The 26,731-nt window shown below is 35.0% G+C and overlaps 1 protein-coding gene across 1 annotated transcript; it reads left to right on the forward strand.

The window, feature by feature from the left end:
- The first annotated feature begins 1,605 nt into the window (after window positions 1-1,605).
- On the forward strand, window positions 1,606-4,346 carry LOC120070268. Its single transcript, XM_039022164.1, has 4 exons — window positions 1,606-2,107; window positions 2,595-3,039; window positions 3,129-3,244; window positions 3,583-4,346. The coding sequence occupies exons 1-4, from the start codon at window positions 1,645-1,647 to the stop codon at window positions 3,996-3,998; spliced, it is 1,440 nt and encodes a 479-aa protein (XP_038878092.1). The 5' UTR covers window positions 1,606-1,644; the 3' UTR covers window positions 3,999-4,346.
- The last annotated feature ends 22,385 nt before the right edge of the window (window positions 4,347-26,731 follow it).

Below are 26,731 nucleotides of genomic sequence, written 5' to 3' on the forward strand. Positions count from 1 at the left end.
CTTATATGGACTAGTTCTACCATTGAATATTCTTATGATGGTTGGTGTGAAAAGTTTACATCATATGACGTCAGAAAGACAATGAAGAACTTTGGGTTCCAAAGAACCATAACTTTTGGGAAATAAGTGCACTTATATCTTTACTAGTTTATACACTACCTATCGTAGCATAAATATAATATTCCTCCAATGAAAGATATTAGAGTAGACTTAAAAGTATGTTATGTTTTTGTTTGATAATTAGTTTACTTGATTTATTATATTCTCATTAAATCTAATTGTGATCTAGTTGATTGTGAAGATGTAGGTTACTTATCTAATCCATAAGAACTAGATTTTAAACATGTTACTTAGTACATAGAAAAGAATTTTTGTATTATAGCAGTTAATGAAGCAGATCAAAATAACTACTTTAATCATGTTAAAATCTTGATATGTATGAGGCTAGTCAATAGTGTTATTATATGAAGATGATAAAGCATAAAGTATCGATATCACTATTCAATGAATTTCTTCAAAAGATGATTTGGGAGATTTATTGACGAAAGTGTTGCCTACAACAACATTTTAGAAGTTAAAAAATAACATTTGTATGTGACAACCAAGAGTATCAAGTGATGTTTTCACGAGGCAGAATAAATATGTTGCATTATTTTCCCCTTGAATATGGTTTTATCCAACCGGATTTTCCTAACAAGGTTTTTATTGAGGTAGTCTCTGAAGTATATAAAATAATATACTATTTTTTCTTCACTAGGATTTTTTCTCATTGAGTTTTTTGCTAATAAGATTTTAACGAGACATTTATTTTATATGATATGGATATCTAAGGGGGAGTATTATATATGTAATATATATTATAATATATTATTTAGTGTAGATATCCATAATCTACTAGGTTATCAAATATCATAAACTTCCTATTGAATTTCATGTTGTAATGTGCATCCTCTATTGAATTCTATGTTGTAACATACACTATTTTGTTCTATAAATAGTGGGGTATGGTGTTTTTATAAGACACACCACAATTGAGTTTGATATTAGCTTTCTATTTCATTTCTTCTTTTCTCTCTTGTCTTGCTTTTTTTGTTATTTTATTGTTCACATTGTTCTTATTTCATCACAAAATTCCTTTTGAAAAATGACAAATTTATTATTTTAAAAAGAACAAATATTTAGATGTTTTAAATTAGTAAATTACCATCTTTATTTCTTTTCAAACTTTTTTCTTAGAAATTCGTATTAAAATAAAAAAAATTATTTCCCACTTTTTTCTGGGAAATTCAATTCTTAAGTGATTTTTTTATAATCCAAACTTGAGTATCATTAATGGTAAATTATTGAAAATATTTTTAAATATAACAAAATGTCATTTTTTATCTGTGATATATCCATAAATACTGACATTGAAAGATAATTACTACCTATTACCGAAATAAAATTTTATAATATTTATAAATAAATTTGCTCATTTTAATATATTCTAGGACCACCTAAGAATTAATCGTTTACATTTCTCAATTTTCGAAACAAACAATAGTGAAAAAAAAAAGAAGAAAAAACTAAAAATGGAATTGTTTTTAAAGGAGGAAAAGAGTGAGTCTGTTCGGTGTTGTGTTGAGTCGATCAAAAAGGAAAGACATGAAGCCATGGCAATCCAAGATTCCAAGCCCAAAGCATACCCTTCGGCTAGAACTCGACCATAGCAACACCGGAATGAGCTTCGACACTATGAGAGTTCAATCTTCAACAACCCCTCAAAGCCCTACTTCCAATCGAATGCTTGAGCGTGCCCTTTCTTCTCGCAGAGTCCCTCATCACAGTGGTGATATTGATGACGACGACGACGACGACGACGTTTCCAAGACTAAGAAGCACAATTTCTCCTTCTTCACTCAGCGACTTTCCAATTACTTCGTTCGAATCGGACCCATTTGGGCTTGCCTTGCTCTCGTTGCCGTAATACTTCTCTTGGTTTCCTCTTTGATATTCTTTCATTCCCGCAGATTTGTGTGTGTTTCGTCTTATGATCCCGTTTCCCGTTCTGGGTTCTTCGGCATGGACGGCCTAGATTCGGATTTCGGTTCTCTTGGTGTGCCCTGGTGTAAGTTTTCTTGTTTATCCCTTTGGATTTTGTCCGATCCATTATTGTTTTAGATCCGTGTTCGGTGGTTATGGATGTCATCCACATAATGCAAAATAGATGCAGAACTGTAATTAATTTGTTTTTCGCATGATGAAAAGGAAACATCGTTGTTTGTCGAATCGAATCTGTGTACTGCTGTGAGCAATTTCATGTTCTCGATTTATTGTAATTAGTTTCTCCTTTCTCCTTACTTAGTGTTGGACTAACTGTTCTAGGCCTTAGTGATGATATGTTACTCGAGTAATAACAGTGGAGACTGAGAGTCAAACAATCACGACAATATTTAATAATGTTGAATTTTCTGGATTATGATTAAGTTTCCTTATAAGTGAACTAGTTCTATTCTCACTGACTTTGCAGTTCTAGGTTCTAGTTTGATTAAATGCTATGAAATTTCTTAACTTGTTGCTTGTTTGAATCCTTATAATCCCATCCTTGTCAAAAGGCAGATCGAAACATGGAAAGACAGTGGAATGGACTGCAAAAGATTTACTAAATGCCTTGGAAGAGTTTGTACCAATTTATGAGACCCGTCCCATAAAAAATAACATGTATGGGATGGGATTTGATCATAGCTTTGGCCTTTGGTTCATTGCTCGTTGGCTAAAGCCAGATTTGATGATTGAGAGTGGTGCATTCAAGGGACACTCAACTTGGGTGCTGCGGCAAGCAATGCCGTACACGCGAATTATTTCACTGTCACCCCGACACCCCGAAAAATACTTGAAGAAAGGGCCCGCTTACGTTGATGCTAACTGTACGTACTTTGCTGGAAAGGACTTTGTAGATTTTGGTAGTGTTGGTTGGAAAAATGTGATGAAAGAACATGGAATTGATGATCTTAGTCGAGTCCTTATATTTTTTGATGACCATCAGAATGAACTAAAGAGGTATACAGAATTTCATTGTGATCAAATATATTTGTTGCCCATCTAATTACACAAGTATGCTGAAAATTTGTCTTGTAATCTGAATGCAGAATAAAGCAAGCTCTGAAAGCTGGCTTTCGACATCTTGTTTTTGAGGATAACTATGATACTGGTACAGGAGATCACTATTCTTTAAGGCAGATGTGCGATCAATTTTATATTAGAGGTGCCTTTGCTTCCATTTGTATCTCATTCCACTCTGTTTTGTTTTTACCTTTTTTGAATATGCCTAGGTAAAAAGACAACACAGTTTCTTCTTCACATCATCTATTGGGTAATCAGATAAGGACTTTTGCATAAGGAGCCTTCCTTAATACAGAAAAACTGAAATCTAATGAGAAATTTAGAACTGATCCATATGATGCTCCTAGTATCTCTAGGACACAAGGAATTCAAAATTATTTTCAAGAGTTGCTTCCTCTTATTTTAAATTGATACTGTGAGTTTGTGTCTGCGACACATGCGATTGAAATTTATTTTAATGCTTTTCTATTTCTGATTTAGGAGGTGGGCATAGTTGCTTCAAGGACAGTGATGAAGCTAGAATCAGAGCAAAAAGGAAGTTGTTCTGGGAAAAGGCAGTGAATATAGAAGAACTTTGTGGACCATATGAATCTTGGTGGGGTGTCCGAGGCTACATGCGCGATGATTTTAACCATAGTAATAGGGCTATTTCCCATGCAGAGCACTTCCAAAATAGCAGATACCTGGAGTCAATTCTTGATGTTTATTGGGAGGTCCCTCCTGTTGCTGGCCCTTCCTTAACACATCAGACAAGATATGATCCTGCTCGTGTTTCCAGCCCTATTATCGAAGATGGCAGGTACGGTTTGTTCCAGCGGCTTGGTTTAACTCGACTTGAGACTTCTGTATTTAACGGATACACACAAATGGTCTATATTCAGATATCTAAACAATAGTTGGGAGAGAGTCTGGCAGAGATTAGGCATTTTACTCTACCTGTCAATAGTTAAGGTCATACCTGGGTTTATCTTGTAGTCGTCCCCTAGGTATGAAGTGTCATATTTTTTTTTCTTACCATTTATGTTTTTTTTTCCATATTCGATGTCAATTTAGGGACAGATGCTCTGTTCAAACATATTGTTAGTGGTTTTTGTTGATGGCAGTTTTATATATTGGCCATACTGAGATCCCTTGTTTGTTCAATCCGTCCTTGTAGTTGTTGTAGCATATTATATCTCAATTGACTGACTTTATCCAACTGTTTTTGTATCCGCCCAGTGAATAAGAATATGAACTATGAGCAATCTTTTGAGCCTTTTAAGGGAATTAATTTGCAAGTTACACTATTGCTCTCATCTCAACCTGATGCTGATAGGAAAACTGGATCATGTTGTGGAAACCCCAGCTGATAAGCCAAGAGAGCAATGACTTAATGAGTTAGCAGGATATCAGGATGAGAAACATAAATCAGGCACACAAAATTGCATCTCTCTCTTACATAACTTAATGAGTTAGCAGGAAAAAGTGGAAATTGAGAACATATATAAGGACTATACAATTAGTCCATTGAAGAATGCTTCCCTCCTTTCTGCTGCTTTGCATTTGTCTGCTACCATTGTTGGCCAGGAGAAGCTGAAAAGGCATGTCTTGAAGATCTACTTGGTTTGGTAATTTTGAAAGATTTCATGATCCTTAGCCTACTACATGAATCACAGTGGTTATGATGAGATTGGTTGAAGTTCTGCTTGATAACTAGTTAGAAAACTAAAAAGAATAATAATAATAAAAAAAAGTAGTGTTTACATCCTTATTTTTGTTTTTAGAATTTAGTCATGAATTCAAATGTTTTCTTAGATAAGATGAAACGGTCGCTAATAAAGCGTGAAAAAATAAACATAAATTTCAAAAATAAAAAATCCATATCTCGTTTAGTAATTTGGTTTTTAGATTTTGCAAAATAAGACTATAAATACCAATTTCACCACTAAATTGTTTTGTTTTGTTATTTACTTCCTACCGATGTTTAAAAAAAAAACAAGTTTTGAAAGCTAAAAAATAATTTTTAAAACAAGTCAAATTATGAAAACTAAAAATCAATTGATTATCAAATAAGATCCAAATGATTGCCGTGACGCATAATCTTATTGATTTTTGGCTAAACCAATAGCACCAATAGCGGATGGTCCATTAGCATTTGCACGTGTGTCTTTGATGGTCGAATTTTGTTAAACTCATCTTTTGTCTACCTTCGTGTTCAATTTAGGGTAATTGACAAAAATGACTTATTTGGAGTTTTTGTTTTGAAATTTAGATCCTTTTTAAAAACATTATTTTTTTACCCAACAATGTAAAATTATGATTGTTTTAAATCTATGTTAAATGTTAATTTTTTTCCTTAGAACATCATGGTCGTCGTTTTCTGAAAATTTCTCGAGCCTAAAATTAATTTTTTCACGAAAAAATCGGACCAATTTTTTTGGAAGTCAGTCTCTACCTGGTCGGGCTTTATACAAGGGTGACCGGGCGGGGCTAATCGTAAGACGAAGGGGGAATGATTGGCAGCCGACGTTAGATCGGCCGGGCGCGAAATAAGATTTGACTAGACTTCATACTATGGGTGTAAGGGAGGGGTACCCAGTCGGGCTTCATACAAGGGTGACCGGTTACATGACTGGGCAGGGTTAATGAAAAGACGAAAGGGAAGGGGGTAGGACCGAGAAGGGGCGGTAATGGGTGGAAACCAAAAAGAATTCTTTACTATTTTTTAGCTCGGTCTTCAGCCTGATCAGGTATGAGACCGAGCCAAAAAATAGAAGAAAGGTTACAAATGTGCTGGACGAGAAGATGCAAGATCGAGAAGGGGATTGGGCGCTAGGCCGGGACTGGGAAGGGGCAAGACCGGTAAGGGGTGAGACTAGGTGGAAACCGAAAAGAGTGCTTTACTATTTTTTGGCCCGATCTTCAGCTCAGTCGGGTATGAAACCGGGCCAAAAAATAGAAGAAAAGGTTACATTTTTGTCAATTTTTCCAAAAATTATCGAACGATTGAATACATATAAAATGAAATACATACCTTTGGAGTGTACAAAATTATAACTTCGGGAACATACAAGTTTTGGACTTGACAAAAGATTTTTCCTTCCGGAGATAATTTGGTGAAGAAAACTTTTTGTGGGGTTGTAAACAAATCAATTTTAGTGGATAATTTTTTTGTGTTGGAATGTGAATAGTTATTTTTCAATTAATTTTTGGATGAATTAATCTTTTGTGAATAAATTTTTGTGGTGGAGAAATTTTGGTAAATTAATTTTGTAGGCTGGTTGTTGAAATTGAGAACGAGAATTTTATAAGAGGCATAAGAGTAATTGTAAGACCAAAATTTTCCATGCTTACATCATTTTCATCCTCAAAAGGATAAAAAAAAACTTGTTTTTCAAAAATAGGTAAAAAAATATAAAATAAAACTCCAAAAATGTCATTTTTGTTAGTTTCCTTCAATTTACTTGCTAAAGCCTAAAACAAAGTGCACATATTCTGTTTGGGTGGTTAATTAGAGTCATGTTAATGGTAAAAGCTTGGAAGAGAATGAATTCATTTATCTCTTAAAGGTAATTGTTTTAAATGGTGAAAATTTTTAAATAGTTTTAAATATAGAAAAATGTCACTGTCTATTAATAATAGATAGTGTTAGACATTGAAAAACATTTATTAGTGTTAATGAGACACTAATAAATATCTATCATTAACGAAAAGTGACATTTTGCTATATTTGTAAATAAGTTGGTTTAACATCCTATATTTGAAAACAATCATTATTTAAATATCGTATCATGTTTTTAAATTATCTTTTCTGACATCTGTATGTATTAAGATTAATGAATCTTAGTGTGGATAAAATTGGTATGCAAATTTTAAAAATGGTCAAATAGATTAATGAAAAGTTCATGGGCTATTAGATGTTTTTCAAATTTCATGAATTTAAAAGACATAATTTTAAAAATTTAAGAATTAAACTTCTAATTTAACCATACATGCTTTATACTTCATCTTGCTGGGACAAAAACTTAAAACTTGTAGGGAAAATAAACTATTAGTGATGAAATAATTATTGCTTATAAGAGGTTTCCTGTAATGGGAGATAATCTATCATTATCTTTAAACCAAGACCATTTATGTGAATTTAATTCTAAACTTAATGTTGTGTTTTGACCACATAATTGTTCTTTTGACATGAAACAATTAAATAATGAGTTAATTCATTTAGACATAAAACAAATAAATAATAAACGACTTAATTAATTGAATACCTAACATAATCTCTCTTTTGACCCATCGAATGACTTCGAAGAATTTAGAAATAGGGAAATGTATTAAATTTTCCATATTTCATAATTTTTATTTGATAGGTCCATACTTTCAAATTGACGTACGAGGTGAATTGACATTTTTTTATGTAGTTTATGTTGTTTGTGTGTATATAGTTCAAATTAGAAAATTACTGTTAAAAGTTAAAATATCTACGAGAAGTTAGAATCTCGCCCCTACATTTGTTAATACAAAAGAGATTCACATATTAAACATTATATATATATATATATATAAAACGATGATAGAAGAGAGAATTTACTAGGTGCATTTAAATATCTCTAACGAGGTTGACACATTTATAGCACTTTCATTATAGATATCATAAATATTCTCAATATCATATTTTCAAAGTTACACACAATCATTTTATTTTATTTGACTATAATATTTATTAAACGAGTAGATGGACGATTCAGATATTAGTTGTGAAATTATGAACCCTAAATTTGCTTAATAAAAGTTCTGCAATATATACACGTTAAATTCACGTAAGTTTCTTCAACATAATTTATAATCGACGTATATTATTCTGCAATATGATATTTACTTATCCATCCTAAAATATAACATAATATTTAAATTGAGACATTATATATTTGAATGACGATCTGGCTCTATTAAAACTTTAAGCATAAGCCATCTACTATATAGAACATATATTTGTCTTTTAAATTTTAATCAAATACTTTCTAGAGAGAGAAAATTATTCAAATTTGAGTTGTGTATAGTGAAAGTAGGGTGAAGAAGGTATTCATAACAATTCAATGCATAATTAACTAAATATGATAATTTATTAGTGACGGGGTTGATGCCCTAAATCTCATGAGTCCTATAGTTTGTAATTGTAATGTACAAACATTTTCTTTATTTAATAAAATATGAGATGTTTTATTCAACATTTAGTAGCATTAACCCACGAACCAATAAACTAACATTTAAGGTTATCATCTATAGCTTAAACATGTGTACAGAGACATACAGGTGAATCGTATTTAAGTGATAACCTAAATGGTCTGTAGTAGATGGATAAGGCTGGGTGCCTTATTCTAGTGACGTTACGAACACGACTCGCTTTGTAGATGTTACAATTGTTGCAAAGTGCTACAAATGATCTGATCCTGATGATTCATGTAGAGACATGTGAGCGGTAATGATCTATACAAAGGAGTTTGTATAAGACCGAACCACAAAATGAATAGTCTCATTATATAACACCATTAATAATAGAGACTTACATTTCACCAGGATGACCATAGATGACATGACCTGAATCAGTTGTGAACTCCTGCCTATGAAGATGGTCATTTGATTTGTATGGGTGAGAGTGACTAGATATAAGCTTACCATTTTGGAGATTCATCTGATTAGGGAGTTAGGAACACAGCTACACAAGACGGAATTCACTCCTTCCTTGATGTCGGGGAAAGTAGATAAATTGTTCCCTTAAGGGCTGATTTCAGGGCTGGAATAATTTGGCCTCACACCCTTTCATGGTCCGAGAGTGGTTTTATCATAGTTGGACTATGACTTATTGTTCAATAGAGGGATTAGTGGTAATTAAGGAGTTAGATGTAACTATAGGGGTAAAACGGTAATTTTGGGCCAATTGTACTTACGAGCAATTTCTGAAGGATCATCACACTGTTGACTGGTTATATCCAATGGATACATAAATATATCTGTAGTGCGAAGAGTGCAGCTGTCGATCTTTAGTGGAGTGACTGACAGTTAATGGATGTTGAATAATTTAATTAGTTATTCAAGTACCATTGGAGCTGGACCATAAGGTCCCCTCTATAGCTGAACAGGGATTTGTGAGAATCAATTTTGGATTAATTTGAATTGTTCAAATTAATTGAGAAAATTAATTATATGTGATATAATTAATTTAATTTAATTATGTATGATATAATTAATATAATGTATTTGATACATTATAATATAAAGTTTATTTGAGAGGAAATAAATATTTGAATATGATTCAAATATTAATTATGTGAATTAGATTCATATAATTATATTTAGTATAAATGAGATTTATATTAACTACTATATATTAATGAGAGAATTAAGACTATAGGTCGTTGTATTGTATTTGAAATAATATTAAAATATAGATTATGTGTTATATATGATATAACATATAGTTATTTGAGAGCCCAAAACTTCTATTGTATTTGATATAACATATATTAAAATCTCTCTCTGGTTTTTGAGATCTTTATAAAATTTTCCAAAACTTCTCTTCTCCTCTCAATTATTTTCCCTTTCTTCCAAAATCTCGGAGCCAACATCTTCTGAGGATTCTATATCCAAATGAGAATACAGAAAGTTCCAATTAGTGATGTCACCTTTGGATATTTGTGATTGTACGAATTGTTCGTGATCATTTTGGAGAGGGGAGTTCGTAAAGGTTTTGGTATCTACAAGGGTAAGTTTCTTGAAACCCTAACCTTAATTTCCTTTTCCCCTCTTTTACATGTTGTATAATTGTATGTGATAATGCATATTTTGTTATGTAAAATTTTCATTCTGTAAAAATAAAAATTGGGCTGATCCCCGCTCCCCAATGAAATTTCACAGTTCAATTAGTACTAAAACTTCCAAAATGAAAGAAAGTACACATAACGCTCTTATTTGTCTGCTACACTGTGAGCTTCTTTAGGTTGTCGGAAAGCCCTTGTAAGGAAATTGAGCATTTGTGTGCTCGCTTTTGGTGGGGCTTTACGGAGGAGAAAAAAAAAAGATCCATTGAAGGAGGTGGATAAAGATGTGTGTCAATAAGAAAGAGAGGGGGATGGATTTAAGAGATTAAGAATTTTTAAACAAGCCTAGCTCGCTAAAACCAATTGGAGGATCATTAAAAATTCTAACTGCTCGTTGTGGAGGGTTTTAAAAGGGAGATATTTTTCGAATGATGTCTTCTTGAAGGTGAAGTTGGGGCACAATCCATGATACATGGCGAAGCATTCTGTGGGGAAGTGAGCTGTTTGCTAAAGGGGTAAGGTGGCAGGTGGGAAATGGTTTCAACATTTCTGATAGGCCTCCAATTGTGTTGCAATATCAAAAAAGAAAGAATAAAAGAAATAAAGGGAAGTCGGCGGTTAAATCGGTTAAGGATTACTTTCAATTCTGTTGTGAGAAGTTGAGTTTTAAAAAAGAGGAAGAAATCGGAAGAGAGGGCAGTAAAGTTTGAATATCAAGAGAAGAAGGAGAGCTTTCGAGAGTGGGAGTTCGAAAGTCTCTGTCGTGGTGAAGTCATCATAGTGTGTCGTTCATCGTCTATTTCTACTAAGCGATCGTGTAGCATTTGGTAGGCGATCGAATAGCATTTGATAGGCGATCGTATAGAATTTGGTAAGCGATCGTGTAGTACCTTGTAAGCGATCGTAGGGTGTTTGTGGATGATCATCTAGTGTTACACAACGATCATGTAGAGACTGTAAGCGATCGTATAGAGTTTTGTAAATGATCGGAATAGTCTCTGTTTGACTCATACCGTTTACTAAAGAATTCATTCATCATTTAGTTCCTATTCTGAAAGATTGTACCAACACGTAATGATAATGAAATCCTACAAGAATCAGTTTCCTAACAATTTCAATTGAGAACAATCCTTAGATTTCTAATGGAGGTAGATTTAAGCCAAGTTGAGTGCACAACAGAGCCAAGAATGAGAATGTGTCTTTCCTACTTTCTCCCTTGAGCTCCTGGGATGAGAAGTTGGTTAGGAAAATTTTTCTCCCCACGGTGTGGCTGATATCCTTTCCATCCCCATGAGGTGTAAAAGGCTTGATGATTGTTTGTTCTGGTGTTTTGACCAAAAAACAAAAACTGTAAAAGGTGCTTATCATTTGGGGATTTCTCTTTAGTCTGCTTCCCTTCCCTCCTCAAGTGGAAGTGAGATTGTTAAGTCTTAGGACGTATTGTGGATGGCGAGAGTTAAGCCAAAAGTCAAAATCTTTTATTGGAGAATTTTCAATGATCTTATTCCCTCTCTTCTTAACTTGCTTTGCAAAGGAATTTCTATTGATTTGTTTTGTGTGTGTGTGTATTTTTTGCACATTCCATATGGAGACTACTTGTCATATCTTTTAGGAATGTGAGTTTTGTAGAAAAGTTTGAGATTTTTCCTCCCTTCTTATGTTGACTTGTTTGGTTTGGGCAGAGGTAGGTGGTCCTTTGGATATATGGGATTACTCGAGAAGTTTATGTTCACTGGAAGTGTTGGATATTGCGCTAATCATTTTATGGTGCTTGTGGAACCTTTGAAATGAGATCTGCTTTTACAAATCGGTGCCTGATCTTGAGGCTTTTAAGGCGAGAACCAGTTCCTTGTTGTGTGATGAGGCGGTTGGTATGGGTTGTCTCCACTTGTAAGCATAAGTCGCCTTCCTTGTTGCTTGTTTAGTCTCCTTTCGCTGCCGGTTCTTTGAAATTGAATGTTGTTGTAGCTTGGTCGAAAGTTAGTAGTCGAAGGGGACTTAGTTGGGTTATTAGGGATCATGGGGGGAATATAAAACTCGGAGGCTGCAAATTTATTTAGAGGTGTAGCAGCATCAGTATGTTGGAATCGGAGGCGATTATAGAGGGTCTAAATGCAATCGAGCGGGAGTGATCTGGTTCCAACCCCTCATCAAAGTAGATTCGGATGCTCTTGATGTTATTAAGTTGTTGAATGGGAACCATTTTTCTTACTCTGAGACTGGGGTCATTATTAAGGATATTCTTTTGGTTGGGAACAGTGTAAATGTTGCTTGGTTTTGTCATATCCCTCGAAAGGAGAACAAGTCTACTTATAATATTGCAGCTTTGACCTCCTCTCAAGGATACTCTTTGTACTGGAAAGATGTTTTTTCAGGGTGTGTTCTCCCACTTATGCTCTAGGGGTTGCCGATTTTGGTTGTTTTCGTTTCTGTTGTTCTCGGCCTAAAAAAGAAAATAACGCTCTTATTTTATATTATTAGATAGAATATTCAAATTATTTATTATAAAAGTCCTCTTCAATTTTAAGATTAAAATGTTGAACATGGGCTATATAATTTTTCATCTCTTACACTATTAAATCAATGTACATTTTATTATTGAATTTGGGCTCTCATTTAAAAGATTGAGAAAAGGGGTCAGGCTAGATTTGAAAAAATAACCTCCAATATTCTTATTCAATATTCCAAGAAATTATCAATTAATATTATTTAAAACATACTAAATGAAATGAAAATTTTTGGGTGAGCTTGATGTAATATCTAATAATAATTATTGTGAAATTGAGTAACACAACGGGAACACGGATATGGAGAAAATATAAAATAATAATAATAATAAATATAAATGTAATATAATATAATATAAAATATAAAAATAACTAAAATCATAAAATTGGATAATAGAAAATTTAGTGGAAGAAGTGGACCAATGGGTATATCATTTTAAGATCTACCAAATGCCACTCTTTATAGGTAAAGTGGCAAGTAGGATGTGGAGTTACATGGACACTAAGCATGAATAACTGCAAGGCACATGGACAATATAAAAGGATGACACGTGGCTTTTGGGACACTAAGTAATGCGCATCTATTTATTATTATAATATTCATAATACTCCCCCCCAGATGTCCATATATATATAAAATATACCTCGTTGAAACCTTAATAGGAAAAACCCAATGGGAAAAACCCTTGTGAAGGAAAAAAAGTACATATTTCATATGATATATACTCCTAAAAGAATACAATATATTTACTCCTCCTCATGAAAATATCACTTAAGATCTCTGAGTCACCACATTCCAATGTTGTGCACTAATTTTTCAAAAGTTACGGTTGGTAATGCCTTTGTAAATAAGCTTGCTAGGTTATCATTCGAACAAATTTATTGTACAGTGATGTCGCCATTTTCTTCAAGGTCATGAGTGTAGAAAAGCTTCGGTGAAATACGTTTTGTTCTATCTCCTTTGATATATCCTCCTTTGATTTAGGCTATGCAAGTTGTGTTGTCTTCGTATAATATTGTTGGAGGGTTTTTTTATTAGAAGACAAGCAACATGTTTCACGAATGTGCTGAGTCATTAATCTTAGCCATACACATTCTCGACTAGCCTCATGAATTACAAGAATTTTAGCATGATTTGAGGAAGTGGTCATTATGGTCTGTTTAACCGATCGCCATGATATAACAATTTATCCACATGTGAAGAGATAACTTGTTTGAGATCTAGCTTTGTGTCGATCAGATAATTATCCAGAATCTGCATAATCAACTAGATCAAAATTTGATTTATTTGAATAAAACAAACCCGATTGCTCCTTAGAGATAACGGAGTATATGCTTAATTCTGTTCCAATGTCTTTTTGTTGGAAAAGAACTATATCTTGCTAATAAATTTATTGAAAATGCAATATCTGGTCTTGTATTATTAGCAAGATACATAAATACACCAATTGCACTAAGATATGGTACTTCAGGACCAAGAAGTTATTCATTATCTTCTTGAGGTCGAAATATATCTTTCTTTATATCCAATGAACAGACTTCCATTGAAATATTTAATGGATATGCTTTGTCCATATAAAATTTTTTCAAAATTTTTTCTGTATAAGTTGACTAATGAATAAATATTCCATCTACTAAATACTCAATTTGCAAACCAAGGAAAAATTTTATTTTTTCGAGATCTTTCATCTCAAATTCTTTCTTAAGATATTCTATTGCATTTGAAAGCTCTTCAGGAGTAACAATTATATTCAAGTCATAAACATATACAGTTATAATAGCAAATCTTGATTTTGATTTCTTTATAAAAAAAACATGGACATATTGGATTATTTTGATATCATTCTTTCAATAAATATCCACTTGTACCACATCCGTCTTGATTGTTTCAATTCATATAGTGACCTCTGTAACTTTATTGAATACCACTGAATTTAATGTATATGTTTTAGGTACCTTAATTCCTTATGGAATTCTCATATAAATATCATTATCCAGAGATCCATATAAATATGCTATGACACATTCATAAGATGCATATCCAGAATTTTATACATAGTCAAGCCAATTAAATATCATAATGTAATTGTATCCACCACTAGAGAATACATCTCTTCAAAATCAATATCAGGTTTTTGTGAAAAACCTTATGCAACTAGTCTTGCTTTATATCTTATGACCTCATTATTTCATTTCTTTTCCTCACAAATACTCATTTGTAGCCCACAAGTTTAACACCTTCTAGTGTTTGGACTATTGGTCCAAAACCTGACATTTTGAATGTGAGTTTAATTCTGCCTCGATTGTTTCTTTCTACTGAAGTCAATCTTTTCTATGTCAACATTCTTCAACAAATTTTGGTTCAGGATCCTCATTTTTAGATATATTATCAAGAGCAACATTATACGCAAAAATGCTGTCAATAATTACATTAGTTTGATTCCATCCTTTTCTTTTCATAACAGAGTTTATTGAAATCCCATTATTATATTTAGGTATTTCACCTTCCTCACTAGTCATGTCAAAGATTTCTTATAGGTATTACATCCTCATCTAAGTCTTTCTCACTATTAATTATTTTTCGTTTTCGAGGATTTTTATCATTGGAACCCATTGGTCTACCACACTTCTGGCGTATTCCAGACTCATTAGTGACAACTTGTTGTATTGGGATATCAATTTTTTATGGAACAATTGCAGCTGGTATATATGACTTAGATACTTTCTTTACATCCATAAATACATCTAGTAATTGATTTTCTATATTTTACAAATGAATTATTTTCTGAACTTCAAATTCACATTAATCTATACGGGGATCTAAATGAGACAATAACGATGCATTCTATGTAATTTCTTTTTTCAATTTCTTAATTCACCCCCCCCCCCCCCCAAATGTTGGAAAAATTGTGTCATTAAAATGACAATCAATAAGTGTGTAGTAAATACATCACTCATCAGGAGTTCAAGATATTTAATAATTGATGGGGAATCATATCCAACATATATTACTAATCTCCTTTGAGGACCCATCTTAGTGCATTGTGGTGGAGCAATTGGAACATATACTTCACACCTAAAAATTCTTAGATGGAAAATATTTGGCTCATGACCATAAGCTAATTGTAATGGAGAGTACTTATGATAAACTATTGGTCTAATGCGTACAAGTGATGCTGCATGCAAAATAACATGTCCCCATACAGATGAAGAAAGCTTAACTCTCATAAGTAATAGTCTTGCAATAAATTGGACGTTTTATAAATGATTCTGTTAAACCATTTTGTGTATGAACATGAGCTATAGGATGTTTAACACTTATCCCAATTGACATATAATAATTATCAAAAGCTTGAGATGTAAATTCACTAGCATTATCAATACAAATGGTCTTAATTGTATAATCAGGAAATTGTGCTCTTAACTTAATTATTTGATCAAGTAATCTTGCAAATGCTAGATTTCGACTTGATAATAATGTAACGACCCGACTCCCTAGGACTCAAGCTAAGCCATTACTATACACATGCATGCATGAAATTAAAACGACACTTTTTCATAGCGAAATAAATGTCAAATAAATAAAGTCAATTAAAAGATTTCACTAAAACTAGAAAATAAAAATCCAAGTAATAGGATACTCATAACCATGAAAATGAATCTAGAAAACTGAAAGTCTAAAAATGAATACCAAAACAAAGAGTTCTAACCATCAAGACTTAATTGAAAGCATGAAAAGAAATCTAAAAAACATGCGCGGAAGCATAATACTAATCTCAGTGGCTCGATCACGGATTCTGCTTCTCATTTGTTGACTCGTCCCTACTCTTATCTGAAACATAAACATGAGAAAGGATGAGTAAAAAATAATCAATAAGTAACCCCACTACTAGGATCAGGCTAGGTATCTATGTCTTCTAGATGCCTACCTCTGGTGGAACATATAAACTCTGTCTCTTATACACATCTAGATGTGTATAAGAGACAGATATATATATATATATAACATGCTTAAAAATAAACCAAAAGGTTAGGGAACCTTACCTTTGAAGATGTTCTTCGAAAAGAATCCTACGAACACAACCACGAAAGAGTCCTCGGTATTCTCTGGTGAGAATCTAGGAGGTGTGGGCTCTAGAGTGGTTTGGGATTGAGGGAGAAGGAAGAATGTTTTTTAGAGGAAAAACCTAGGAAGGCAAAAAAAAATTTCTAAGAAAAAACCAACGTTCTGCATATCTCACATTTTTCTCTGTCTTTTTTGTAGGTATATGAAAGAGACCCCTCCATCACTTTTTTACGTGAGTGATGGAGAGAAAAAGGTGGAGAGGGAGTCCCTCCCCTTTATCATTTTAAAAAACAAATAATTAGAAAATTATTTAAATAATAAAATAATAAATAATTTTAATTCATCATTAAAAAAATTATAATAAAAATACATAATAACCAACTTATTATATAATGCAATCATATGTTATATTATATATAACATATAGCATATAATTCAAAATTGTATCATATACAATATATAACCTATAGTTTATTTTCTCTTTCTTATAGTATTTAATATAAATCATATTTACATTAAATTTTAATTATATGAATCTAATTCATATAATTAACATTTGAATCATATTCAAACATTTAATTCCTCTCATAAATTATTTATATTATAATGTATCAAATACATTATAGTAATTATATCATATATAATTACATAAACTTAATTATATCATGTATAATTAATTCCCTCAATTAATTTGAACAATCCAAATAAATCCAATACTTGATTCTCATAAAATCCGATGAGCTACCGAGGGGAACTCATGCACTTGTAGCTTGAATCTCCAACGGTTCGTCAATAATTAATTAAACTCTTTAATTAAAATTTTCACTATCCATTAATTATCGGACACTTCACTAAAGACCGACAGCTGCACTATTTGTACTACAGATATATTTTCATGTCCATTGGATATAACCAAACCATAGTACAACGACCCTTCACAAATTCCTCGTAAGTACAGTTGGGCAAAATTACTATTTTGCCACTGTAATTACATCTAACTCCTTAAGTACCATTAATTCCTGTAATGAACAATAAATCATATTCCCACTATGACTAACCCTTCTCAGGCCAAGAGAGGGTGTGACACCACAATGTTCAAGCCCTAGAATCAACCCTTAAGGGAGCAATTTATCTACTTTCCCCAACATTAGGGAAGGAGTGAATTCTGTTTTGTGTAGCTGTGTTCCCAGCTCCCCAATTATACGAATCCCCAAAATGGTAGACATTTTGAGTTGGAGATCTGGTCACTCTCACCTATATAAATCAAAAGACCGCCTTCATAGGCAGAAGTTCACAACTCATTCAGGATTCAGGTCGTGTTACCTATAGTCATCAAGATGAAATGGAAGTCTTTCTTAAGAACGGTGTTATATATTGAGACTACTTATTTCATGGTCCGATCTTATACAAACTCTTTTGTATAGAATATCCCCACTCAATGTCTCCACATGAATAATCAGGATCAAATTATATGTAGCACTTTACAACAATTGTAACATTTACAAAGCAGGCTGTACTCGTAGTGTCACTAGGATAAGGTATCCAACTTTATCGATCTACTATAGACCATTTAGGTTATAACTTAAAACATGATCCATCCATATATCTTTACATACATGTTTAAGTTACGAGATAAGCACAAAACTTAGTTGATTGGTTTTTGATTAATGCAACAAAAAATGGAGTAAAATATCGTATATTTTATTAAATAAATAATGAGTTTGTCATAACATACACAAACTATAGAACCTTACGAGATTTAGGGCATCAAACTCAACAATCTCCCACTTGACCTAAAGCTAGTGGGGTATACAATATAGTCAAAATACAAAGTATACAAATAATAAACTAGGACATAAACACGCGCCCAGTATAAAATCTCCTACTTTCGCTAGTCTAGATGTGGCCTGTCCTATAGACCCATACTATGCAGGTGACCCTTAAACATCTTAGCCGTGAAGGCTTTGTAAACGGATCAACAACGTTGTGCTCCAAAGCTATCTACGTTACGATCACGTCTCCTCGATGCACAATCTCTCGGATAAGATGATATTTTCGCTCTATATGCTTCCCGCGCTTTTGACTCCTGTCCTTTCGAGAATTAGCCATAACACCTCTATTATCAGAATAAAGTGTGATGGGCTTCGACATGTTTTGAACGACTTCCAGATCAGTCAAGAACTTCCTGAGCCATACAGTTTCCTTACCAGCTTCGCAAGACGCTACATACTTAGCCTCCATGGTGGAGTCAACGATGCACCTTTTCTTGGTGCTTCTTGAGACTACGACTCTTTCATTAAGAGTGAATACTAATTTTGATGTGGATTTCCTAGAATTCTTATCAGTCTGAAAATCAGAGTCCGTGTATCCTGTAATGATTAAATCCTCTGAACCATACTGGTGACATAAATTAGAGGGACACAATATTGTGATGCATGTCTTAAGGTATGCGTTGATACTCATGCGTTGGTGGTCATGCCTTGGAATGAAACTATGCAATTACGAATGTATGCGATGACCATGTATTCCTGTCACAAGTTTTCTTGCGCTCACGCCAAGTATAACGTGAACGCAAGTTTCTCGGGTGATCCGAGGTCGAACTCAGGGACTTGTAACTAAATGCTATGCGGTAATGTGTATGCGGCATGCAGCAGATGGATAAAAGAATAATGGAGGGTATAAGCTAATAACTACTCCTACTCCTAACTAACAGACAAAGCATTGAAAATATGAATGAGAGGTAGAGACATGACAACTGTTGACGTGTAGTAAATGCATGGAAAATAGATAAAATGTGAAGATGTCTTCATCGTAACCCTAAACTTGATTGCAAGGGCAACCTTAGCCAATGCAAACTATGCGATCATGCTACACACACTTGAGCCTAATTCTAGGATGCATGCGATGTATATACGATAGTGTCGAGAAGCCTATGCCTAAGCCTCCATAACCCGCTCACGTGCTCTCATAAATAAGCGTGATGACCACATACCACCGTATTTTACCTCTGGACGCATGCAATATCTTATCCGTAGGGTACATACGTTGTGTAATAGCAAACGGAGCTTATTCCTAAGCTCCCCATTCTTGCTTATGCGTTCCAATTCGCTCTCTCGAGTCTTAGATTTGGGTTTTAGACTACTCTCTCAAGTATCCCTAAATGATGAATGATGTGCTCATAAGACAAGGTAACCGCATAAACTTAGCTGACGTAATATTATTCCTATCTCTAGTGAATACTTGCTTACATTGCTTAATACAACCAACCACTTACCCTCCTGGGCAGTTAGTTATTGCTGACTTTACTAAAAGACAAGCGTTTTGTTCGCCTATAGACAGGCGTTGCTCTAGCTTCACACTAAGAAAATAAGTTTTTCTCAAAAATACTCATGCAACGCACACCTCTCGGTGGTTTGCTACATGCTTCATATTCCTATGCCGCATGATTATGTATGTGATACTCTAACAGTCTCACTAAGTGATGCGATGAAAGTTAAGGATGCTAAGTAAAGGAAGATGGAGATGAAATCTAAGGAAACATAGAAATGCATTGAACACACAATGTATTAATTTCTTAATCCAAAATGTAATATAATACAATATAAGAAAAGAAGAGAAAATGAAATGTCCAGTTGGAAGCAAAGTCTTGCTTCCAGCGGATGTGTGTCAAGGCTACCGGTGGTGCCATGGAAGGGCGGTGGAGCTGACTCTCTCGAGTTCTAACCTCGTCGAAGGCTCTGGTCGTCACTCGGAATAGATGAAGGAGATGAAGAACTCTCTAGCTTTCTTCTAACGCATTTGTCTGGATCACAAGGATCCACCGAAGGTAGAAACTTGGATGGAAACCTTGAATGATCTGAAGTTATGCTCAACGGCTTCTATTTATAGAGCTTGATCACTGACAACATTAATGGACCTGCTCTGATTTTGACATTCGCGGCGTGATGGTCCTTTTCTAAATCTCTGCTGCTAATGGCGTGGTAGGTGAAATGTCAACATCATCTTTTGATTTTCTCGAGATATGTGTTGATGCTTCCATTCCACCAACCTTGCATTCATCCCTCTATTATGGTTATCATCGTGTAGCTACAATTTTGCAATGACTGCATTCACTTGATTACCACAACTTCTACACGATGACCGTAATTGCTTGACGATTGCAACTCCTATGCGATGGATGCGTGTGGTCGATTATCTCAACACCTATGCGTTGAACGTATGCGTTCACCATTGCGATGGAGAAATTCTCGGCATGCGGTCGTCTATGCGATAGCCCGGCTTTCGTATTTGCGTCCACTTTTTGAGTTAACTAGAAAGATAGACAATTGAACGCATAATAACACATAATAGTGGGTTAGCCGAGATTCTTAATGCTGAATGATGCAAACTCATTTTCTTATGAATTCCAAACATAATTGCCGAATATTCTACTTAACAGCCTTCATAATTCTAAATAAAAGGCCTAAGATGACGTGCATTTCTGCATGTCATCACATACACGAGCATGTAGTCCCTCGTTCTCCGTAGATACTTGAGGATGTTCTTAACCGTGGTCCAGTGACCTAATCCTGGATTAGATTGATATCTACTGACTATCCCCACTGCATAGCAGATGTCAGGTCTAGTACATAACATCGCATACATCAGGCTGCCAACAGTCGATGCATAGTTGCTCTGTCTCATTTCCTCAACCTCTTGAGGTGTTTTAAGACACTGTTTCTTAAATAATGTAATTCCATGCCTGGAAAGCAATGAACTCCTCTTGGAGTTCTACATTGAATATTTGACAAGCATCTTGTCAATATATGACGTTTAAGATAGAGTTAGCACTTTGTTCTTTCGATCCCTAAAGATCTGAATACCTAGAACAAACTGAGCCTCTCCCAAATATTTCATTTGGAATTGGGTCATTAACCAGTTCTTAACTTCAGTCAGTAAACCTACATCATCCCCAATGAGTAAGATATCATCTACGTATAATACTAGAAAAAACTACTGAACACAAGGCTCATCAACGTTTTGATCAAAGCCATAAGATTTGATTGCAGTATCAAACCTTATGTTCCAAGATCGAGGTCCTTATTTCAGTCCATAATTGGACCGATTAAGCTTGCAAACCTTTTGCCCTTAACCTTGGATTATAAATCCCTCGGGTTGCACCATGTAAATGGTCTCCTCAAGATTGCCATTCAGAAAGGCAGTCTTGACATCCATTTGCTAAATCTCATAGTCATAATATGAGGCAATGTACAGGAGTATCTGGATAGATTTAAGCAGGGCAACAGGTGAGAAAGTCTCCTCATAGTCGACTCAACCTGGGTATAACCTTTTGCGACTAATCTAGCCTTGAAGGTTTGTACCTTCCCATCAACACCCCGTTTCCTCTTGTAGATCCATTTGCAACTTCTAGGTTTAACCCCATCAGGTTGATCTACAAGATCCCATACTGAATTAAAGTACATTGACTCCATTTCGAGATCCATCGCTTTGATCCAATCATCTCTATTAGCATCCTTCATTGCCTTCTTGTAAGACAATGGATCCTTAACTTTATCAACTACCATAGCCAGGATTTCTGTTAAACCCATGTAGCGAATAGGGGGTGTCGCAACCATCCCATTATATCGAGGTTCCCTCAACACTTGAGGTGGATTTGACCTACTATATGATCCTACTTCAACAACTCTTGTTGAAAATTCAATAGTTTCTTGGAAAATTTTATTCAACATGATTTTGCTACGTGGCTTGTGCTCCCTTATATGGTTTTCTTTCAAAAAATAGCGTTTGTCGATACAAACATCTTGTTCTCTTTTGGATCAAAGAAAAGACCACCTCTCGTTCCTTTGGGGTAGCCTACAAATAGGCATAATCTTGAACGTGGTTCCAATTTCTTATGATTAGCCTTAAGCACGTGTGCTGGGCAACCCAGATTCTAAAATGACGTAAACTAACTTTAGGACCATTCCATAACTCCAAAGGTGTTCTAGCAACACTCTTAGATGGAACGCAGTTCAGGATATACTCTGCAATCTCTACTACATAACCTCAAAACGAGTTATGCAAGGAAGCATAACTCATCATAAACCGAACCATGTCCAACAAGATTTGATTTCTCCTTTTCTATATACCATTCTGCTGAGTTGTATTAGATGCTGAGAGTTGGGATACTATTGAATGTTCTATCAAATATTTCTGAAAAGATAGATCCATAAAATCTCCACTTCGATTAGATCGAAATGTTTTAATCGTTTTATTTAATGCATTCTCAACTTCAACCTTGAATTCTTTGAACTTTTCAAAAGATTCAGACTTATGTTGCATTAAGTAAACGTACCCATTTCTAGAATAATCATCAATAAAAGTGATGAAATATTCATAACCTCCTCCAGCCTTGACATTCATCGGACCACAAAGGTCTGAATGTACGAGCTTGAGAGGTACTTTGGCCCTACTGCTTTTTCCAGTAAAAGGTCTTTTTGTCATTTTGCCTTTAAGGCATGACTCACATATTGACAAATTTCACTCATTTAGAAGTCTGTTCTTTACTAACCACTCAATCTTATTGAGATTTATGTGACCTACTTTTAGGTGCCAATGTTGGACATTTTCTTTTGGAGAAATTTTAAGTCTTTTATTTTGAGTTAGTGTAATTTTAAACATTTCAATGTTATGGAGGGCCTTAGTAGCTAAGGGTTTTAGTACATAAAGGTCATTTTCTAGTTTTGCAGAACAAATATCAATGTCATTTTTTGGAAATAAACACTTTATTAACCAAAAAGTTGATTGCATAGGATTGTTCTAACAAACATTTTACAGAAATAAGGTTCCTTTTCAAATAAAAAACCACATAAATATTATCTAATACAAGAAATTTATTTTGTAAAGTCAACCGGATTCTTCCCACTGCCACAGTCGAGATGACGTGCCCAGTTCCAACCCGCATCGTCATCTCACCAGTTTCAAGTTGCCACCAGGAACTAATTCCCTGAAATGAAGAACAAACGTGGTTAGTGGCCCCAGAGTGAATAATCCAGGCAGAATCATCATTCTCCACTAAGCAAGTTTCCAGAATAAGTAAATCAGATTTACCTTGCTTGGCTTTCTTCTTTTCTACCAAGTATTTGGGGTAGGTCCTCTTCCAATGACCATCTTGATTGTAATGGAAACAAATTCCCCTTGCAGCCTTGATCGGTTTTCTTCCCCTTAGCAACTACAAGGTTAACTTTCCCTTTTCCACCCTTATTCTTCTTCCACTTTTTGGTGTCGGAGGAAGAAGGTACAGACTTAGGTCTAGAGGTTGAACCTTTGTGGGACTTTTTAAAAGATGAAGCAACATTTGCTTCACCTTCCTTGTCCTTGTTTTTATGCAGGGACTTAAAAGTCTGCAGCTTATTGAGTAGAGTAGTTAGGTTTTAGTCAATCCTGTTCATAACAGCATTGCTACGAAAATGAAGGAAACTTTTAGGTAAAGATTCCAATATGAAGCTAACCTGACTGGCTTCATCGATGGTAGACCCGTTCATCTCCGCCACGTTGAAGTGGACCATCATGTTGAGAACATGCCCCTTCTAGCATATGGGCATTGAAGATTTCTTTAAGAGTGTCATGCCTGAGTTGCGTGGATGGTTGTCTGAACATTCCCCTCAGGTTCTCCATGATCTCACGGCTGAGAACATGGGCTCATGCTTCTTGGCCAGAACTTCGGTAAGACTAGCCAAGATATACACTTGGGCATTTTCATTCACCCTTGTCCAATGCTCATATGCCTCTCGAATGTTTTCGAGGAGCATTTTAAGCAGGAATGGGAGGACAATTGATGACATACAAAAATGCATGTCATCTTAGGCCTTCTACTTAGAATTATGAAGGTTGTTAGGTAGAATATGTGGCAATCATGATAAGAATTCACGAGAAAGTGAGCTTGCATCGATTAGAATGTTGAATCTCAGCTAACCCATTATTTTGCGTTATTATGAGTTCAATGTTCTATTTTTGTAGCTAATACAGGAAATGAACGCAAATGCAGAAACCAGACAACCGCATAGATTACCACATGCAGAGAAACACTCCATCGCAAAGGCAAACGCATCGATCAACGCATGGATGTTTCGGTAATCAGCCGTATGTGTCCATCGCATGGAAGTTGCACTCGTCAAGCGATTGTGGTCATCATGTAGAGTTGCGGTATTAAGCGAATGCAGCCATTGAATGATTGCGGCTACACGAAAATGCATTCTAATGGGATCAATGAAAAGTAGGTGGAATGAACGCATCAACGCATCTACCTCGAGAAAAAACCAAAAGATGATGTTGACATTTCACCTACCACGCCATTAGTGGCAAAGGTTTAGAAAGGACTAACGCGTCGAACGTCTGATTCAGAGCAGTCCAATTAATGCTGTCGGCGACCCAAGCTCTATAAATAGAAGTCGATGAGCAGAAATTCAAGGGATCCAGGGTTTTCACCCAAGGTTGAATCCAAGATTTTCGCCTGAGGTTCGCCTAGGGCGGATCCTTGCGATCCAGACAAATGCATGAGAAGATGGCTGAGAGTTCTTCACCTCCTTCATCCATTCCGAGTGACGACCAGAGCCTTCAACCGGAGCTAGATCTCGAGAGAGTTAGCCCCTTCGCCCATCTATGACACCATCGACAACCTTGATGCACATTCGCTGGGAGTAAATCTTTGCTTCCAGCCGGTCATTTCCTTTCCCTTCTTTTCTCATATTGTATTGTATGACATTTTGAAATTAAGAAATTAATACAATTTATAGGAGTGTGTGAGTAATCTTATTTTCTTAGTGTGAAGCTGCTGTAATGCCTATCTATAGGCTAACACATTGCTTGTCTATGAGTAAAGTCAGCAACAATCAACTGCCCGAGAAGGTAAGTGGTTGGACGCATTAAGCAAGGCATGCATTGTTCACTAGGGATAGTAACGATCTTGCGTCAACCAAGTTCGTGCAATTGTCTTGTATTATGTATGCTTCATTCGTCCATGAGGGATACTCGGGAGGGTAGTATAAGGACAGGATCTAGGCTTGGGAAGGTCAGGTCAGAATCTAGGCTCGGGAGAGTCAGATTAGAACTCATAATACAAGAGATAGGAGCTTAGGAATAAGCATTGTTTGCTATTAACACTTCACATGCATCCTAGAGATAGGATACGATTGTGTGCGGTCACTGTAGTGTTGTGTGCATTTTGCATCATCTCATAGGAAAAGAGTAGAGACTTAGGAATAAGCTCTACGGACACTTTTGCATTCAACACATGCGTCCTAGACTTAGGAGTGCCGCATTTCCATTGGAAAATGATTTGTCGTGCATGAGTGTAGCATGATCGCATTGGCTTGCATTGACTGGGGTTGCCCTTGCGGTCACTCTTAAGGGTTGCAATGAAAACATCTCCGCATTTTATCTATTTTCCCATTTCATGTCAAGGTTTGTCGCATCTCTACCTTTCATGAATATTCTCATTGCATTGTCTGTTAAATAGGAGTAGGAGTAGGATTAACTTAGCAACATCCCTTCTATTCTTTTATTCAAACCGCCGCATGCACATCACCGCATACTAGCTACAATCCCTATGTTTGATCTCGGATTAGCTGAGAAACTTGCGTTCGCATTATACTTGGCATGAGCACAAGAAAACTTGTGTCAGGATGCATGGTCATCGCATACATTCATTAACGCATTATCAGTCCAACACATGACCATCGACACATGACTATCAACGCATATCTTAGGAACATGCATCGCACCACGTCCACGGGATCTTGGTTGTCGAGTAAAACTGACTTCTAATTTCCCACCATCAACAATCCTTCATTAGTACAAAACGAAGATCATCGATTATTAAAATCGTGTTGATAGTGGTTTTCAAAGTAGCATAATTGTCGCCAGTTAACTTATCGACAGTGAGTAAGTTAGAGTAGCGATAGCCATTATATAATTGCTGAAAATGATAAACTATTTTAAAATTAGTTTAATTTACATTAATCATTTAAACAACCAATCGATTTTAGAAAAATTCTAATGTACCCTAAGTGACATCTAATTTTGTAATGTTGTTTCAGTGAGGCAAGAAAAAAGTCACCATAGAGTGATCAAGTATCCCTTCACTAAAGTGAGACATTCTCAACCAATAGACATAACATCTCTTTGTTATTGTCACTATTAGTCACCATTGTTCGGTCCAGAATACGTTAAACTAGCTTAACGATTCTTGTAAGTGTAACCCTTCATTTTAGGTTCTAGAGTTC

This window comes from Benincasa hispida, chromosome 1 (genome assembly GCF_009727055.1).
Source record: "Benincasa hispida cultivar B227 chromosome 1, ASM972705v1, whole genome shotgun sequence".
Classification (NCBI taxonomy): Eukaryota; Viridiplantae; Streptophyta; class Magnoliopsida; order Cucurbitales; family Cucurbitaceae; genus Benincasa; species Benincasa hispida.

What these genes read in the sequence shown, in the direction of transcription:
- LOC120070268 (XM_039022164.1), top strand. Translation starts at nt 1,645, where the DNA reads ATGAAGCCATGGCAATCCAAGATTCCAAGCCCAAAGCATACCCTTCGG. An exon ending in TTCTCTTGGTGTGCCCTGGT is followed by an intron (nt 2,108 to 2,594) that starts GTAAGTTTTCTT and finishes CCTTGTCAAAAG; the next exon opens with GCAGATCGAAACATGGAAAG. An exon ending in CATCAGAATGAACTAAAGAG is followed by an intron (nt 3,040 to 3,128) that starts GTATACAGAATT and finishes ATCTGAATGCAG; the next exon opens with AATAAAGCAAGCTCTGAAAG.